The 20482-nt window shown below is 35.3% G+C and overlaps 1 protein-coding gene across 5 annotated transcripts in view; it reads left to right on the forward strand.

The window, feature by feature from the left end:
- The window catches only part of RNF180 (ring finger protein 180), a 68047-nt gene extending 48685 nt beyond the window's left edge, over positions 1-19362 (forward strand). For 4 of the 5 annotated variants that reach the window (XM_014269005.3, XM_014269006.3, XM_026795169.2 and 1 more), the window contains 2 exons: positions 227-352; positions 16223-19361. In XM_014269005.3, coding sequence (XP_014124480.1) covers positions 227-352; positions 16223-16425 — 329 coding nt within the window. In that variant the 3' untranslated portion in view covers positions 16426-19361. Of the gene's footprint in view, positions 1-226; positions 353-16222 lie in introns of all 5 variants that reach the window. The other variant, XM_074532662.1, reaches the window with a different exon arrangement.
- Positions 19363-20482: the final 1120 nt, after the last annotated feature.

Below are 20482 nucleotides of genomic sequence, written 5' to 3' on the forward strand. Positions count from 1 at the left end.
TGACATAATCTTTTCTAATTTTTTTTTCCAAAGAAGCAGAATTACAACTTGCTCTCGCTATGTATGGAAATGGTTGCATAAATGTGATTTTTAAAAAATAGGTGTTATAAACAGAAGAATTACACAGTAGATATGGCATTTTTTATTTTGTGTAAATTTATGCAAATTATTATTATGCTTTATTTAGAGCATTGATCTATGTATTCTTTCCCCTTAATTATTGTAGATCTGAATAACTCTACCAGATCTTTTTTCCCTGTGGAATATTTGAATTTAAAGGAAAATTTTCAAAAATCCAATTCTGCTAAATGGCCTCTACCAAGCTGCAAGAAAGCATTCAGAGTTTTTGAAGGTAAGATTTTTAATTTTTGCCTAAATGTCATTCAAACTCAAGTGTAATATTTGAAAATAAGACTCTGATTAATACATGCCATCGGCAAACAGACAGGTGATTCTTGAAGTAGAGATGAGTGTAATTCTCATGGGTGATTCATAAACACTGCTCTGAATCTGAAGATAAACTGCAAACTGTAAAAAGACAATTGTGGTTGTACCTTTTAATTTATTTTTGAATCTTTAATTCTGTACACATTGTCAGGATAGTTTTATATAGCTTCTTTCTTAGAAAAATGTCTGTCTGCATAGTAGAATAAAAAAAATTACTCTAGGACAAAAGTTGCTAGTTCTGAGTGTGGTAAATAAAGATGTCTAAAAAAAATCAAAAGAATCAGACTTTTATAAAAGAAGTCAAATAAAAATTTTGAATGATATATATTATTCCATATATTATGCATACGAAATACAGTAATGGATATGGGTGTTTTAATTTCATTTTCTCTTTATTGTATGAAGAAAACTTAGGCTTTTGTTGCTACTTTAACACTAAACATTTTCAGGATTAACTGATCATGAACTGAACAAATTTAAGTTAGACCATCTAAATGCAGGATTCACTGTTTACCCATATTTCCTGCTTTCAGTCTAATGGCCTTTCTTCAGCAGGCCTCATGTAAATTTACTTGTGGTCACTTGTATACACTTTTCATAATGCTAGCTAGCAGATATGCTTTTCCTGTTTGCAGGAGCAGATGGTGTCTAAAAGTATGTGGAAAAAAAAAGGAGTTGCATTTTATATTCCTTGTATAAGTCTACCCAGACCTTTGTAAAGGTGACATTTGATAAATTCTGGAACTCCACTCATAAAATCATGTCAAGTAATGTCATAATTTGATACTGATAATATCAAGAAATGTTCTTGGCCATAAAAAATAGCAGGCTTGAGAAATCTGAGAACTCATAGGTTATCTTTGGTATTACTCAGAGAAAAAACTGTTGGCAGGACAATGAGGACGAGTATTTACTTTCTCTAACAGAAGTTAATAGAGTAGGAGTGTTAATGCTGGGCTTATTGGTATATTTTAATGTATATTATGCATGTGACATAGTTCCTTTATGTTTTGTAGTCTTACACAAATTATGCCTTTCATAAATATCTTTCTCAATGCTAAGAATTGTACAAAGCATAAATAAGTAGAAATAAAAGAAAGATCTGGAGACATCATAAAGTTTCAGTATTGTTACACCTAAAAATTTGCCAAAGATAATTTTGAGAGCTGGAATTATGGGTCTCCAAAGTATAGCCTAAAGGTCCCACACTAAATGGGAACATGGTTAAATCTAGTTAATGAGACACACAACCCACAAAGCTGTCTGAAACTTTGTCTTTGCATTTCTCAATAAGAGGGTTGCTGCCTTGTCTCTCTTCTGACTTTTTATTTCAATAAAAACTACTGCAGGTTTGTGTGCTTTCAAAATGCAAGTATATAGTATTTTCTTCCTGGACTGTTTATTTGGGCTTATATCTAAATTGTACTTGGCAACACCTAAAGTTCTATATTTGATTTCCATAACTGGTTTTGTTCGCTGGCTCAGGACACTGCTCAAACTTAACAGGCATAAAATGCTGAGAATAGTGGCAGCAAAAGTCTTCTGACACCATATTAGATTTCATTGCAAAGGGAAACCCTGATACCACTGAGATCTGAAGGGATAAAGAGGGTACTTAGATTAATTTTCTTTTAATTAAGAACCTAATAGCCTAATAAGATGTTATAATTTCAGAAGTCAAATATAAAGAATGGGAAGAGGAATAGGGTGGGTACATGAGTAGAGTGACTGGAGTGAAAAGGGATGTCATTACAGAGCTCAGAAAGCAATGAAATTTTGCAAATTTGAACATGAAAATAACCACCTCTGTATAGGAGTGCACTGTCAAATACTGCAGTAAAATACTGCATTGGCAAAGAAGAAATTCTCTAGCCATGTTAGGAATGCATATGCTCTTTCACTTTCATATCCAGCAGGTCCAGTGTTCATGGAGTATCTGGAAGCTCTTTTCATATTATTCCAGCTTTCATTGTGACAAAACCTCTGCAACAATATCATTTTAATACCACAGATGTAAAAATAGTATACCTTAGCCAGTAAATCACTCATTAGATATGCTAAATAAAATCACACCTTAGAACTAGATTGGGATATGAGAAGACAAATGTTACTGTTAGGAAGTTTAGATTATATACAAAATTTATCAGGTTAACTAATTTTGACTTAATGAACATTGCAGGACTGCTAGATAAAATCAAGCACTTCTTTGTCCTTACTTTTTTTCCTGAACTTATTCACTTAGCCAATTATATTTGGTAATATACATGTGAGTTTTCTTTCATATGAGATTTTCCACAGGGAATGTAGAATTATCTTTAATAATACAAACAACCCTAAATTTTCAGTTCTTATACAAAAAGAAAGAAACCTCAGCACTGCAGCACTTTTGAGCTTTACACCGATGAAAATTGCTCCAGATTAGTTTGCCCTTGTATTGCACTGTATGTTTTTCCAATGAAATAATCAACAGAATTCCCACTTGTTTCATAAACATTGCTTATGATATTGCTGTCTATATGGTGTTTGGTCAAGGATAAGTTAATGATGAAATGAAAATGCTGTTCATGAAGGAAAGCAATTCTTCTTTTCTGATTCAGATTTTTAATACATGGAAAAGTTAAAAAACTAATTTTAAATTCCATAAAATATCTTCTGTTTCATATGAGATAAAAAAGATACTATATTAGTTATTCTTTTGAGTACTGACAACTTCAAAAAATTGCAATTTCACAATAGAAATAACATCTCAATTAATAATTTTCTTAAATAGATTTTATAACAGATAAATAGTGTAGTTTGAACAGAAAAGTTAAATAGCAAGCACACTCAATTGGATCTTAGTATCATATATCATAATTGAATAACTTAAGTGTGGCCTTTGTATGCCATTAAAGTGGAATTGCATTCTGTAAGAGCTGTACAGTCACAGGAAGTTCACCAACAAAGGGTAGGTCCCCAACAGTAATTTGATACAGAAATGTGAGCTAAAATAAGAGATTAGAATAATTTAAATTGCAAATATGATACTTAATTTGACATTGACTTTGGTGTAATCAAGTGCAGAAATTAAAAATGACTGAGACATTTAGTACACTGTGCCTAAAAGTGTTATTTCTAAAGCTTTTGCATAAATCTGAGGTAGAAATACATTGCAGAGATAAAGGATAAAGTAGTCAGGGTAATGATGATTGTATTGTAGATAGATGCTGGCTGCCTGCCTGTGGAATAAGGTTGTAGAGATGACTCAAGAAAAGTAGAAGTAGGTGCTCAGAGCTGCAGAAGGGGATTATGGAACCTCTGAGTTACAGCCTTTGGTTAGTATTTGGAATCATAATTATTCCTAGGCTAATAGGAATCCCCTCCATCTGTTAATGTTGCTGATGTTTTATATAAAACTTGGCAATTAAATTGAAAGTCTAGTTAAAAATAGAATGTTTGTTTCTATCTTTTCAAATGTTTAATCTAGAAAACATTCCTCCAGTGTTGTATACAATGAAATCTGTGCAGATTCTTTCCTAATCTCATGTCTTTAGGTACTTAATAAAAATATTGACTTCTGCATCAGGATTGCAATAGAGTGTTTTCCAAGCCTACTAAAACCTGGTGGAAATTACCATCACTTCAGTAGGTCACATCTGCTATGACCTTTTATGTAATCATTCTCTAGAGAAAATGGTGAACCATTTCCTTTAGAGAAATCTTTTAATAATATCAATTGGTAAATTTCTTTGTATCTCTGTCTTTAAAATAGGGGTACAATACTAAAATTTACTTTCTTGATTCAAGATTCTTCTTATCGTGATTTCAGTTTGATAGGCAAAAAAGGCAGGATGTTGGAAACAAAAAATGTACAAGTTTTAAGTTAAATCTTCCTTGTTTAAAATAACCAAATAAAGTTATACTGGTTTTCAAGTTCAGATAACTGTGATCTACTGAGAAGAAACAAGACAGGTGTTACTGAAAATAGAAGGTGCAGCATTTCATTTTAGCTATAAAGAGTAATGCTGGCAGAAGGCTCCCAGAATAGGGCTCCTCTCAGCCTTCTCCTCTCTAGACTAAATGGCCCCAGCTCTCTCTGCCTGTCTTCACAAGATTCCTCAGTAGGGCTTGTCAAATCACAAAAAGTTAATTTGCATACGTCTATTTGTCACAAAATGCATTTGTGATCTGCAGTCTTCACATAAAGTGAATTTTCTGCCTAAAAAAGACACACTTCACTGGAAAGTGTTGTCTCAGTGTCTGCTAGGCTTATAGTACACTAATACAGAAAAGACAGAATCCAAACCTGCTGGTTGAGTGTCTTAGGTCAGCTCCACTGATGGCCACTTTGTCATTTTACTGATTTGTCAGCACTTGGGCCCTAACTCTTGTACCCGTTTTCCTTGCCCACAAGTTCTGTCAGCTCCTGCTGGTAAAAAATGCAAGACTGATTTCTTGATTCCAGAGTCCCCCTTGGGTCCCATGGAGTGGCTATGCACTAAATAGCCTTTATGCTTCTCCTTCTGCATCTTGCCAAGTAGAAGTCAATCTGAAAGGAAAAGAAAATGGAAGGGAAGTTTTAAAATTAAAAGGTCTTTGCTACAGAGAAGTTTTAAATTTCAGCTTCATGGCTACCACTTCATTCCCTGTTACTTTGCCAACAGTGCTAGAACAAAATATGGTATCAATAGCCTTGTTTATATTTTAATCTGTTTTGCAGAGGCTGTTCTTTAGGGACTTCTTCAGAGCCACATTCTCACTGAAAAGGATGTTCCAGTCCTAAAGAGTGCCTCCAGCACTAGCCTGTGTAGGAAAGTAATTTACTACTCAGAAATTATGGTTGCTGATTTGTCTCTACTGGTTCATCAATGCACTGGAGGGAATCAAATTCTGTCTAATTTGTACGTGTCATCAGGATTGCTTGTTTCCATTTAACCATGGTACTGTAGGCTACCAATATTCCTGGTGTGGCAGGAATATGGGTAGCTGTAATTATGCAACACAAAGGGTTGTGCTAGAATGGCCATGGCAAAAAGGTATACTGTAGCCTTTCCCCATTTGACATGTCCCTGAATGGATGTTAGATTGGCATCTTTAGTTCTGCTTAGGCAGCCAAGTGTTCATGCTGGTCAGTGAGACAAGGTAAGAGCATCTTGGACTTCCTATGGAGCCATGGCCCACAGCTGCACCAGAGACACCCAAATTAACTTGTAGGGGTGTTAGAGGTATCAGGGTTTTCACTCTGCAGCTTACAATTCCTAAAAACTTTTAAGGTCCTTTTCTAAAGATGCTTGATAAAATATAGCTGTGTTCAGGATAAGAGGGAAAGTCCTTTGAAGCATTAACAGCCAGCCAAACAAAGAATACAAATATATTATTATTTTTTCTCACTGAAGATATATCATATGGATCCTGTATGGGTCTAAATTACAGCTTGTATTATCCAGTGTATTTTTTACAAGATATGAAGATGTAAGATTTGCTTACAGTATGAAATATTTGGGATAATAAAAATTAAAACCAAGTGCAATCAGTGGCGGGAGACTGTCTTGGAACCTAGTGTTCTTCAGCAATGTTTACATTGTTTTCTTTTCATCACAAACAAGGTAGCTAGCAGGAAGGGTACAGAAAAGATAAAAGAGAAAGTCAGTTTTAAATTGTTTCCTGATGAGGATTATGTAAATAGACTAGAATACTTCACACAAAGAAACAGATTACTAAAAGAGGGGGGATGATTGTGGTAATTAAGATCACGAAAGGCATGACAGAAGTGTATGTATGCTGCTGTTATTCACTGTCTCATAATAAAAGAACTAGAACTTTGCAAAAGAACTAAGAGACATTAAATAAAATTATCATTACCCCAAAGCATGGGTTCAAATAATGACAGATTCTTGTTCCTGTTAAACTCAAAGGTACCACATTTGTCTGCAGAGATCATGGAAATGCAAGTCCCTGGAACTGAGAGGGAAAAGTGTTGCAATACGCTTGCCTTGTGCTTACTTTTTTTCAATCCTGACCATTTCCTCATAGTCTGACTTGTCAGGAAAAGAATGATAGGATAGGAAGACCTTTAGACTACTCAGTATGCCTGTTTTATAAGATGTTCTCAGTTTGATAAAATAGTGCCTTTCATTATGATTTTATTTAAGCCATCATAAAAGGGTTCTATTTTATTTATTTATTAAATAAGATCACATAAATATTTACTATTTGCTTTCTAGAGACTACTGAAAACAATATATAATCTTTGTTTAACCACGTTGGGTAAACTTTAAATTGCTAATTTTTTTAAGTGGTAGTCTTTCATTACAGAATTTGTTTAGAGCATAAAATATCTCTTGATTTTAATATTTATGTTTTGTGTAAAGTTCTGCTGTGATTAGTTCAGGTTCAGATTGGTCTCTATGAATAAGTGAAAGGAAAGATGCCTTTTTTCTTCACCAATGACAGGAAATAGCAAGTATTTTTTATGTGTTTTAGTGGAAGTGGAGAATAATCCTTGCCAGCTACCCAAGAAGAATAGGGAATAGGGAAAAAATGATTATATTATATTCTTAATTAGCTGTTAGCTATACTGTTACTGTTAGCTGTAGCTGTTGACTATTATGTTTAATAAATTTTATGTTGTGTATTCTTCCCCAGCACTGAAATGTATGACCTAGAGAGCAGTTTGTACTCATGTAACCATTAAAGAGTTTCAACTCTGCTGGTGTAAATACATCTTAAATTAAAAGTTAAGTTTGCCTGGTGTTCAGTCCGTTTATTTGATACCTCACAGAAAATCTGTTTGCTACATAATAATTTTTGGTTGCTAATAGATGGTAGATGTATCAGTTGGCTTCATCGCTGTCAATGAGCGGATAGGGAAGAAAGAAGGACAGTCACATACAGTGTTTTTCCTGCCTAATATGCTGTGATTACTACTTCATACACCTGTACCCATTCCAAAGCTGGACATAAGCAAAAATTCACTTTGATCGTGGAGTATTTATTGGACAGAAATCTGACAAGATTTTTGGAAGAATGTGGTGCTTGCACAGCATAATTGTAAAAAGATAGGCAACATTTTTTAGGCAATACAGAGTTGTGGAGACCCTTTAAAGTGGAAACAAAAGCTGACATTTTGATTTGATGAAGGACAAAAGAATGAAAGAACTCAAGATGATGAATGAGAATAATAAACACTAAAATGTGATAATATTTTAATTAGTCTAGAGCCAGACTAGCCATACCTTTTTAAAGAAGCCAGAGATTTGCAAACAACAGAGCAGATTCAGGAGCTTTGGTGAATGTACTTACTGAGTAGATAAAATTGAATGCTTGAAATTGCATCAGGAAAAATCAGAGATAAAAACCATTGCACAACTAAAACAGGACTAAAGGAAGGATTTTTTAACAGTTCATAAGCATTTTCTTTTTATTTCAAATGACTTCTTTCTAGTTAACTTTTTAATAAATCTGCTTTGTGAAAATTTATTTTTAATTTTATGTTGAACAACTATGAAGGCTTTTTAGACAGCTCATTCTGTGAAGTCTTGGCTAACTTCCTAAAAACTGGTTAAGTACTGTCATCATCAGAAAACTTTCAGTTCAGAAAAACTGTGCCAGCTTTCTAAAGATACAGTCTTGTACTTTGAATTTTTTCATTATCCGGAGGAACATTTCTTTTATTTGCTCAGATGGGAAATAGAAATTTTGAGTATTGACAATAGCTAAAACTGAACATGCCTTTTTTAAAGACAGATGCATGGGTCCAAGAAAGGTAATTCACCAGTTTCTCCAGAGAAATTATGGGACTTGTGTTGCCAGATTTGCAGATGAACTGAATGTTTTGTGCAAATGCACAGAGCCATGTCTTACAGAGGGGTGTGGTGAGGCATGCCTATTACGGGTATTCCTTCTGATTTCTGCCATCACACTGCCCCTGTCTTAGGAGAAGTAGGGACAATTCATTAATTTATTTCAAAGAGAGTATTTGCATTACTATTATCTACTGTTATCACTGTCACTGGCTTAAAACATTAAAGCCTTAAGCACTGAAACAATTTTAACAGTAGTTACAAAACTCTGCAAAGTATTTTGTTAAATCATCATTAGTATTAAATATTACGCTTAGAAAAAAATACAGCAATCATGCAGGTTACAAAATAAGAATCTAGAGAGAATTAAGCATCATGCCAAGTAGCATTTGCATCAAAGACAAGAAACAATATGACATATTTTTTTAATGCTATTCTGTACTTATTCAGTCATCTCTTATTATATAATAAGTCTACCTATCAATATCGATAGTGTTTGCCTCTCTATATATTGTGAGGTAGCAGTCTGTACAAACAGAGCCTAAAGGGATGTAAGTACTTAGAGAGGGAAGAATGAAGCTAGAGGTAGCCAATGCCATTACAGCAATATGACACAAACAGGGGAAGGCTTTTGTGATGATAACTTAGGAAGAGTTGCTGGCAGCTGAAATACAGTATTTGGTCATCTGGGAAGATGACAAATACAACATGATGTACAGAAACATTCAGTGGTAAAATGTAGAAACAGCAGGAGAGAGATGAATGATGTTGATGATGAGTAAGAGATTAGATAGAATGGAAGAGAAGCAGAAAGTAGATTAAAAATAAGATGAAATCTCATTGAATTAGAATATTCAGAATACTTTTAAAAATTATTTTTTCATATAGATTATTGATGCACATAACCACAGAAGCAGAAACAACCTTAAGTTGCTGTTTGAAATTCCCTGGTTTTTATTGTCTGCATGGTCTTGGAAAAGAGAGAAATTGTCCACAAGTTAAATTCACTGTTAAGATACAATTTATTGACAAACAAATGTGAACAAAAGTCATTAAAACTCCCCCTCCTGAAGGCAAATGTATTAAAATTGCCATAACTGTAATTTGTATGTCATCAATATACATGTACAAGTCTTACCTTTAAAATCAAAGTAACACATTTTATGGTCTAGAATGTGCGCAACCTATGCATTTGGATCTCTATGACATGCATGAGACCATGCAGCTTCATTCCTTGATATCATTCCTCAACTGTTACATAATATTCTGACTGTTTGGTACTTTTTGTGTTATGATTTGGGGGAAGAAAGAAAAAGCAAACGGGTAATTCACCTAGTTACTTAAAAAAAAAAAGATCTGCATCCTGAATATCTTCCAAAATTTCTTCAAGTCTCCCAAAGTCAAGTGACTTTTACACTGAGATATGTGAATTAATTACTCCCATTTTAGTACGTATCCTAGCAGTTGAGCTAGCCAAGTGGCTTCTATTTGTGAGTATTGATAATTATAGAATAATCACAGATGATTATGTTTTCTGTGATAATAATCACAGGCTGAGCATGTTTTCTAAGGTCATTATGCCCTCCCACAGTCCTCTCGTTTCTTGATTCCGTTATTTTCAGGAAAATAAACAGCCCAAGAGAGAAATTATGAGTTCTACTTTTTCTTTGAATTTCTGAGAGGGACTGGACACAGTAGCTATTGAATAATTTTCATAAAATTGGTAAATAGATTTCTTATTTAATAAAGAGTGAGATATTTAGTTATGCAGGATAGCCAATGTAAAATGTGTATGCATGCATTTAATGTGGCTTTATGGCTTTTGGCATTAATTTTCAAACTTACTCATTTTCTTTTCTCACAATCTGCTTATTTTTCACAATATACAAGCTAACTTCATGGGTTCATATTTTAGTTTGTAAAAGCTGAATTTTTTATCTATAAAATAGCAAGAGGTAACTGTCTTCTAACTTTTTATCTCTTTATTTGCTTAGTATTCTGAACATCACTGTTAACTGGTAAAGTGATGCTCTATTTTTTTCTTAGAATTCAAACTAATAGTAGGAATGTGGGAAAAACTTCACTTATAAATAATTCTCACTGAAATCTGACAAGCTGTATTTGAATGGAAGAACATCTTATATTTATTTCCACTCTAGAGTAAAACCACCAAATTTGTCAAGTGAAAATAATTGTAATTGTGATGGAATGCAATTTACAGTATTTCACAGAGGAAGAAGTCCAAATGAAAAATTGTCACTGTCCTAAAGGCCTGAGAGATGTTAATTTAAGGTATTGGCCATGAATGATCCAAAGAAATGCCAAATTCAAGTATGGCTTTTATGTATTGATTTGTAATCAATAACTTTAAATTCTGCATTAATTTTATTTACACACCTCTGAAGAAAAACTCTGAGATTAGCTACCAAAAAAATTGTACTTATAATTTTGAAAACTTATAATTTTGAAAATAATATGGGAAGTTAGAGCTGTATGAAATAAATATTTTTAAGAACTGTTATTGCCATTGGAACCTCTATTCATTGTTTTGGTTGGGGTTTTTTATCCTTTCCATTTTGTATATTTCTGGTTCATTTTGTTGTATTCTCTTCTCAGATCCACAAAGGATTTATAAAGTTTTAAGAGAGGGGAGATTATTCTTAGATATAAATCCCAGTAGTTTTGCTAATACCCGACAGCAAGAAGCATTGTTTGGCTGGTGCTTTATTCTGTAGGACTGACGTTTTTGCAAGCCTTTTGTTTTGACAAATGACATGTACATCAGTGACACTTCCACAGTTTGGGATTTCTACATAGTTTTGTCTGTAGCATGTTGTTCTTCTTTTTGTATTAAATGCCTTATGAAAGTCACAAAGCAGACATCTAGCTGTAACAGTGGTTCCCAGCTCTGCCTTATGGAAAGGAGTGTCCCTTATGGAATCAAGTCTTGTGTCCCATATGAAAGGCTTCAGGGCATGGCATTTTCAGATTTTCACAGTAACTGATTGCTTATCTAGACTCTTTCAGATAGGGGTCTTTGACGCCTTTAAAAAGCAATATCTGTGTGTTTCTCACTAAATTGCCTGCATGTAACTGATTTATTCATGTGCAGAGGCCATCAGTATATCATATGCACAGTGAGTTCAATAAATCACATTTTAAGCATGCACAAATTACTGCTTAAACACAACTTCCCTCTCTGAGACTGCAATAGAATTTAACACTTAAACCAACAGCCAAGCAAAAGTCTATAACTGGTAAGACAGACAACATAGTGAAAGTAAAAATGGTTTCAGGAAAGGAAAGTACATTTGGTACTAAGGTACAAATGTACCTTAAGTACATTTTACATCCAGGTTTTTAGAGCCCAACAGCTGTCAAAAAGTAGGACATGGATTTTGGAGATGGAAAAGAAAAGGAGAGATGTTTAAGCTGTCATGTAAGTCATGGGTATAAGGTGCTGGCAGCCAGCAAGAGACCACAGATAATATTAGAAGGGCAAGAGGAGTGAAATATGCAAGGAAAGCAGAGAGAAAGTGAGAGGAAAGTAAGAGCAGGATAGTGAGGGAGGTTTGGAAATATGATTTTGCTGTGGAAAAGGCCTTGGAAGATGATAGTAGAAGTTTTAACATAGGAAAGCTGAAGGTTCTGTTATGCATCCTGGAGAAAGAAAAGTTTGTAATTTGATATGACTCTCTAGATAAAAAGACTTCTGAGACAACAGGTGTGTGGAGATGAAATAATGAGGCAAGAGGGTGGTAAGGTTCAAGCTTTTCATGCAGAAGAAGTGGATCTCTGGATCTGAGAAGGATGGTGGTTTCATTAAAGGGCCTTAGTTTGGGGAAGGAACTGGATATTTTGGGAACTTGAATTTCAATGGAGAGCTTGAGACTGAAAGCTTGGGGCATGAGATGAGAAGTTAATGGGACATGCTTGCAGTCATTCACACGGAATAAGTGCTGCTCTCTCATAAACCTTTCTAGCAAAATATGATTTTTCTTTCTTGGAAATACAAACCTCACAGCTCATCTTAACTAGAAAATCTTGCAATTTAGCTATTATGTTAGCCTAATCAGAATATAATGCCTCTTGATGTGCGTATGGGAGAAAGCTGGCATTTATGCAAGAAGTTTGGGATGATACCTTGTTTGTCAAAGCATGAAAGCAACATAAAAACACCTGTATACTTGAAAAATTAGAGAATACTTGGAAATTTTTGTTCTTTTCCTCCATGCTCTCATCAAGTCTGCAGGTGACAACAAATTGGAAGACTCAGTGGTGGGGCTGCTATTCAGACAGGACAAGAAGTTGGAGAAATGCAGGTGCTGCATCAGACAAAGACCCTTTTGCCAGGCACCTCAAAAAGAAAAACCGACCCAAGTAGGAGGTGGAAAATACAGTGTAAAAGATCACATAGCAACTCAAACTGAGACCTTGTCAGAATGACACAGTGGTCTGTGTAAAGTGATACATATACAGCTGGTAAAATTTATTGTGATATTAAATTATTCACTTCACTAACAACAGTAAATTTTAACTTGACAACTAACAGTTCTTTTGATCTGTGACCTGGAGATAGCAACAGAACACATTTACATCAGGCCTGCAGAGAACAGCAAAGTTACGGACAGATTGATAGACTCAACACAGGGCTACCATTCAGAGATACATTGACAAGCTGTAGAAATGTTCTGGAAGGACTCTGAAATTCAAAAAGGACAAATGCTGAGACCAGCACCTGGGAAGGAAGAGCCCTTGGCAATGAGACAGGTTGTGCACTGAAAGCCTGAGGACAGATCTCTGGAAAGAGCCTGGGCATCCTGGTGGAGAGCAAGCTGTGGGTGAGCTGGAAGTATGCCCTGGCAGTGAAGAAAGCCAGCAGCATCCTGGGCTTTGTGAACAGGAGTAGGATATATGAAAAACTGTGGACAAAGCTCTTATCCCCTACTGCTCAACACACCACATCTAAAATCCTGCAGGTTTGCCTTCCTCCCTTGTACAGGGACGACAGCAGTAGACTGGAGCAGGTTTGGCAGAGCGACCCAGGTTTGGCTGGGATGCTCAGAGGCCTGGAGAACCTGACCCAGAGGGAGAGGCTGAAAGAACTGGCTTCTTCAGTCAGGGAGAGGGTAGGCTTTGGGGAGGATCTTCAGTCAGCCTTATCATACCTCTAAGGAGACCACCAAGAGGACAGACCACTTGTTCACAGTGTTCCGTGGCAAGTGGATGAGCATTAAGGCATATAAAGTGTTCAGATTGCAAGGAAAACACTTTCACTATGAGGACAGTCAGGTGTACACAGAGGCATTAGTCATCTCCATAATGCATAATATTCACTGTAGTGTGCTGTAAATCAGCTATTGCCATTTAAAAAAAGACATTTGGATAATACTGGGATTAATTTTTTGAAAACATTTCATGCACAGCCACAATAAAAAGGTAAGTGGGAATAATAACAAAATGTTTTGTCATTGTCTGGATTTGTGGTGATCCCACAACTCAAATTTTGCACATAATTTTAGATTACATCATCTCAGAGAAAAATAAAGGAGGGTGAAGCATAATGTGGAAAGGATAGTCTGAAGTTTTGAAGCTTTTTCCATACAAAGAAAATTCAAAAGTTCTTTTGTTTGGAAAGCATATTAGAGAAAACAGATACTAGAGATCTGTAAAATTATGAATGGCATAAAGATGTTGTAGAAAAGATTATTCCCTGTCTCTCAGAGGCATTCTTGCATTAGCAATTATATCAGCTATAACAGAGCACAAAAATTGATGCTGTGAGGTCAGATGTCCACGTTTGCATGTGAAGCAACTTGTAGTCCCAAGGGCTAAATTCCCATTAGTGGTTGAAGCACATTACTGGAACACTTCTGAGCTCTAAGAGCTCATCTTCTGTTTCTAGTTTTACCTGAAAGGAAAACAATTTATTTACTCCAAAACTGCTCCACCAAGGGACATAAAGTACAGTAAATGGAGTCAGTGTGAGATCTGGTTCACAAGCATGCAGAGACACGTGCAATGCTGTTTTAACACATTGTTCTGGAAACAACTTCCAAAGATGTAGTTCACTAAGCTGCCAGGTGCTGCAAGGGCACATATGGGAAGGTCTCAGTCTATATTACATTTTTTCTCACAGTCTTTCAATAGCTCTTCTCATCCATGCAGAAAGAAGAGGCTGTGCCAAAATTATGTACTTTGGTATATCTGATAACCTCAGAACACTTGTTCATACATAATTTAATTTTACGCGAGCACTTTTAATGTAAATGGTTATTGTAGCTTGCATATTATTCATTTGGGAACATTTTTAGAGTAAAATTTTCTATCTTGTACCTTCTATTTTCTAGTTTTAAAAAAGTAGGTCAACTTATAAAATTGAGAGGATATTTTCATTTTTTTGTAGTTTTATTTAGTGCTTTGCTAATACTTTATAGAAGGTTGCAAAGTGCAACAGATGTGCCTACTGATGCTTACTGAAAACCTTTTTGGTTTGCACACTTCGGTGCATATAAAAGTGTGATTTGCACAAAACATTGTTTTTGTTATCTAGTAACAGGTTCCCACTAACAGTCTGCCAGACTCTGCCAGCACTGTGCATGCATATTCATGTGACTTCAGTAGAAGTTCTTGTTCAGAGTGTAGCAACACAGGCATATACAAGAAAGTTAAATAAAATATATTTTTTGCACAAATACATGCCCATACATTAATTATTTGGGGACTATGTTGTTTGGGGATTGAAATCATGTATGATAGGATTTTTTAAGTAGTAGAAAAATACATTAAAAGATGTTTGGTGCTCCCTCAGGTCTTCTGTTTCATAATTCAAACCCCTACTCTATGTTGCTGTTCAGTTTTTGAGGAGGTCTACAGCTCTCAGCTTTTATCTGCAGATGGTTAAGAAATGTGATTTACACTCTAGCTGGAAATACAAAAGGTATTTTTCTGTCAGAAATTATTAAAGAATACAGAATGCATCATAAAAATTTCTCATTCCATGAAAACAGAGGAAAAGTCCAGAGTACAACAGTCCTATATCAGAATCGGACAGATTTTCTGCCTTTACAACACAGCTCCCAGGCTCTTTTTTGTGCCACAGCCTACTGTTTGACACAGCTGCACAGACTCTTCTCCAAACTCATGTCCTGACATAGGAAGAGGTCTGCTTCCACAGCACCTCTCTTGCTTCTTGGAGAAGTCTGGGGGACAATGAAGAGGACAGACCTTTTGGCAGGACCCCACGCTCAGGCCGTCTTGGAGACACAGGATTTTTACTTCCACTTGACTTGTTTGCATCTGCCTATATATTTTTGAGGTGTTATCAGCGTAGAAACAGTGATTTAAAAATTGAATTTTCACCTGGTATGCATGATATTAAACATAATGAGCATTATATTAAAGCAAGCACAATTCATTTAGCGGATTTATTTATTTTATCTTTGAAAGATAATCTCAGATTCTAGTAAAAAGGAATTCAAATGTGTATCAACTGTTGAACTATGTGGGTACAGATCTGGATATTTTTGGTTACCAAGGAATTCAGATGAGTAGAACCCACCTTAGGGAACCCATTTTAACCAATTACTGAAGATATTCATTACAGTATATGGAGCCTTTCACTTCTACATCACTAAGTCAAACTCAGTGAAAGAAGGCACCAAAAGAGAGGTGCTCATAAATCTGTATAACTTAAGCAGATATCATTGTTTTATTGTGGTAGAGAAATCCATATACAAACAAACAAACATATTATTTTCTAGACGTGGAACACAGAGTTACTTTTTAAGGAACACAGTGTTACTTCTTAAATCCTTCAAAATCAATTCCAAAGATAGCTTCTTGTCCAACAAAGTGATGAAACTTAGCAGTGAGGTGTGAGATTTCCTGCTTCTATTTGTCTTTTTGATAACTGGAGGAAGGAGTGTTAACTTTTTTTGCTAGTCAATCTGGTTCTTTTTAAAAAGATTTTTATCTCCTTGTCTGTTTTTCAGCAGGTTTTCGAAGGCGCTCAAATACTGTGACCAGGAGGCATTTCCCACATGCTGCTCACAGGATGGACTTCATGGACTTCGATGATGATAGCCGTGGATGGCGGTTTGATATGGACTTGGTGGTCATATACATTTATTCAGTCAACTGGATAATAGGATTTATTGTTTTCTGTTTCCTTTGTTATTTCTTTTTCCCTCTTTAGGCTGTAGAAATAACAGTTAAGGAAAACGAGAGTCATGGGAACAGAAAAATTGTGAATAGAAAAATATTGAAAAAAGGTTAAAATATTTGATACTGCATTTTTATCATTCAGAATTGGAATAGACTGCATCAAGCATGCTGTGCAGCTGTTTGTTACTTCTCCTATATGTGACAAAGTACTTGAGTTTGGTTACAAATGTAATGTGAAATCCACATCATACTTCATTCAGTGGGAGTTTTGCCTTTTGGAAATTTTGATGGGGAAAGAATTTACCCCTAATTTATAAAGTGATTACTCTGTAGAAGTACTCCCAGTTTTAGGGAAGTCTGTGTACTACAAAAGAATGTAATCTATAGAGTCATTTAGGGGTTTCACTCTATGTTGACACACTTCACTCACTCATTGATGCATCAATTCCTCATACATAAAGCAATAAAGATGCTTCCATTTTTACTCAGATCCTTTGGGAGCAGGAGAAGTGCTGTACCATGCATTGTGCAGACATTCATCAGAGCTATTTCAGTGCCATGATCCAAATCCTGGAAAATTTTGACAACTGATAGACCTGTCAGCATTCCACTGTGATATTTTGAGCCTATTAACCAAAAAGAAAAATTACACTGCAGTGTGCTGCCAGTTCATCTTTTCTGCAAATATTAATCAAAAGGAATCAACTAACAACCACAAGTTCTGCACAGTAAGAGGACCATTTTTGTGCAGATTCCCACTGTAGCACCATACCTTTTTTACCCATTCAGATAAGTGTGTTTGGATCCAGCAAGACTAATGGCAGGCAAGCAGCAGGCCTGTTGGCTATGATGCTGTTAGACACTGACCCAAATAAACACTGGAGACAGAAACATTCTCCAGTATAAGAAATCAGTATCATTATTAAATTGCTGTAAAAATTGAGGATACTTTTAAATGTGGGCTCTCCAGGACTTTATGTCTCATGGGACCGGACATAAGAGGGCACAGTATTTATTTGCACCTTTCTTGTGAAACTATTCTGAAGCACTTTGTAGTTACTCTAAATAAAAATTGATGAGTTACAGTACTAAACTGCAACCAGTTTAACAAGAATTCCAGACTTGCTATTTACACAGTATTTTTAAGTGGAAGAGCATCTATTAAATTATAGTACAAGATACTAGAAATGAATGTGGGAATCAGGTTCTGAAGAATGGCACACAGTAGTTTAGGGCTTTACTTTTCAGGGAGGTACAAGGAAGTTTTTATTTCTAGTGGCATGACTCTTCAAAGTACACTGTACTTTCATCTAGAAAAGCATGTGAGTGTAGGTATATTGTCCCTCTAGTATCAGAATTTGTGTGGGAGACCTGTGGTTTTTCAGTAGGTGGTGTACTCCCCTGTTCTAGCAGAGAACAAGGAGAAATATGTTGTGGAAGGTGCCATCTGCCAAATGTGATGGAATGAAATCAGAGTTTTATTAAGAATGATCTTATATTCCTTTACTGGAGCAGCTCCAGTATGGTCAGCCTCTTACAGGCTATGAAGAGATCAGGAAAAGAAACTTTCACTTAATCTGAAAATCAGCAGTAAATCAGCTACAAATATTTCATTTCTAACAGGCTGCATAAAACAATCTTTTCAAGAACATATGAGCAGAACTAAAAATTACAAAAACTACACAGATTAGACTAAATAATCTGTTGTCTTTTTAAATATATGCAAATTTAAAGAGATGTAAGAACTGAAATTCCCCATCACCACATACTTGTGGCTTTGCCAAAAATACATTTTTGTAATAAGAATAATCCACATCCAGTTACTTTGTCTCTTCCTAAAAGTGACTGGCTCTATTATTAATGACATTAAGCATAATCTTTCTAAAGCTTTAAGGCTGGAATAAAACATTTGGTGGAAGTATTTTAAAAACTAGGGGGTATAAGTCATACGCTCCTATTTGGCTACATGCAGATGTGTGGGTGTGTATGCTAAAATATTATCCACAATTTTAAACAGTTCTCTCATATATGCCAGGACTGCCATTCTAACTGCAATTTTTGTTTGCCTCTCTAAATTTCTGAAATTACAGCTCATATGTCAGAAAAGGGAGAGACCAACTCCCTGTTAAAAAAAAATTGCTTCTACATTTTGATCTCAAAAAACCTAAAATAAAAAAATGTCATGAAAAATTACTTTAAGTGATATAGTCTAAAATTCCAGTAATAATATTATTTAAAATTTTAACGAGGCTGTCTGGTAAAGCAATATCCTTCAGTACATATTCAAAAATATATTAAGACATAATAAATGTAATATAGAAGCTAACTAGTTATATAAGAAAAAGTTACATCATTTTTAATAGCATGTTACCATGGTTTTATTTGAAAAAGGGCAACAAAGAAGAGTAAAAATACAATTTAATATTGGCTTCTTTTGTACATTTTCAACAAGAATTGATGACTGAGAGAGACATTTTTCTAAAGTTAGTAGGACTCACAGTTTTGCAGGACATTTCTAATTGTTTAACTCTACCTTTCTTCAAGGCCTAAACAGTTTCTTGAGCAATATTGTTTTATTTTATATGGATTGTTATTAATTCCACAGGAAGATTATTCTTAAATTATTTAAAATGTACGTTATGAAGGCTACTCCAACTCTGAGAGATTAATCCTCCATAGGAGGAAAACACCAAAGAGGTATAGAGTGGAGATGCACATTTTTTGTCATATATCGGGATTTTTTGAGATACATACTTCTGTAAAAATGCAGAAACCATTTAAAAGCTTAAATTTGGTTTTCCTTGAAGTCTGCTGTAAAATCCTGTCAATATCTCTTCGAGCAAGAGCAGGCCCTTTGTAGGCTATTTTCTGGTTCAATTGATCCTGATAAGCAAGTGTGTATTTGTAACTATCGTAGTATTAAAATGTTTACAATAAAATTTGGGTTGTTTTTAATATTTTGCAGTCATTTCATTAGATTTTGCTTGGTGGAATTATTTTTTTTTATTCATTGTATTCTATGACATCCCTTTTGTTTCTGTTTGGGGAGCAGCAAAGTTTTGCTGATTTTTTCACTACTGGGATTAAGTTTTTTTATATTAGCAGCCTTTTATTTGTTTCATTACTTTCCAGGCATCTTTTGTCAGAAATCATCTGGGGGCATGGTCTGGTTCTTAACATATGCTGATAATGAAGAATTCTCCGTGCTGGCTTTGTTAGTCAAGACCATTTAGCAGTTGAAGACAGCAGAAACCCAGGACAAGACTTAGGTATCACATTTACTGGAAAAGGACCTTCATGCCTACTCAGAAGTGTGTGAGTTTTTTGTCAACCAGTGGGTATGTTTGTAGCTCCCCTACATGCCAAAGGTTCAGTCATCTTGCTTCTCTCATAAGACAATTCTAAAAAAAAATCCCAAAACATAGCTGCTCAGGGAGCAGCTGCTGTGAAGCACAACAGAGCCTTTCATGGCTTGTGCCTGCCTACAGAAACTCAGATCCCAGTGAAGCTTCTCCCAGTATTCTGCATATACACCTCGTGTTTTTATCACATGTCAACTGCTTCACTTAGTGATACTGAGATGGAAAAGAAGGAAGAACCAGTGTGTTTTGTCGTTTTTAGAGAAAATTATTGCTGATAACATGAAAGTCTGGGAGTAAGATTATCTATTGTAGCTATCATCTGACAAGTAACTGTCTTCAGGGTGTGTAGTGTTGCTTTTTGGGTGTGTTTTCAGGATCTTTTGTTCTTTGCTATCCTGACAACATTATAACTATGAGATGCACACTCTCCTCTGGGGAATTCTAGGTCACAGATGAACAGAAAAGAAAGATAGGATATCAAGAGCATCTGCTGGTGTTCAGCCCCATACCCAGGCAGAGGCTATGAGGAAAGATGCTTTGGATTGCTCTGGATATGGACCAAGACACCAAGCTATCCTTAGAGATGCCTTTTATTACCAGAAAGTTCTAAGGCAGACAGTACTAGTATAAGGACTTAAAGATCACCATTTTCTGTCTTAAACACAGTTACCACAGAAAGACTTTTCCATGAGATAAGCACAGAATGGAGTGACAGAACGGCCCAAC

Source organism: Zonotrichia albicollis, chromosome Z (assembly GCF_047830755.1).
Source record: "Zonotrichia albicollis isolate bZonAlb1 chromosome Z, bZonAlb1.hap1, whole genome shotgun sequence".
In the NCBI taxonomy this organism is placed as follows: Eukaryota; Metazoa; Chordata; class Aves; order Passeriformes; family Passerellidae; genus Zonotrichia; species Zonotrichia albicollis.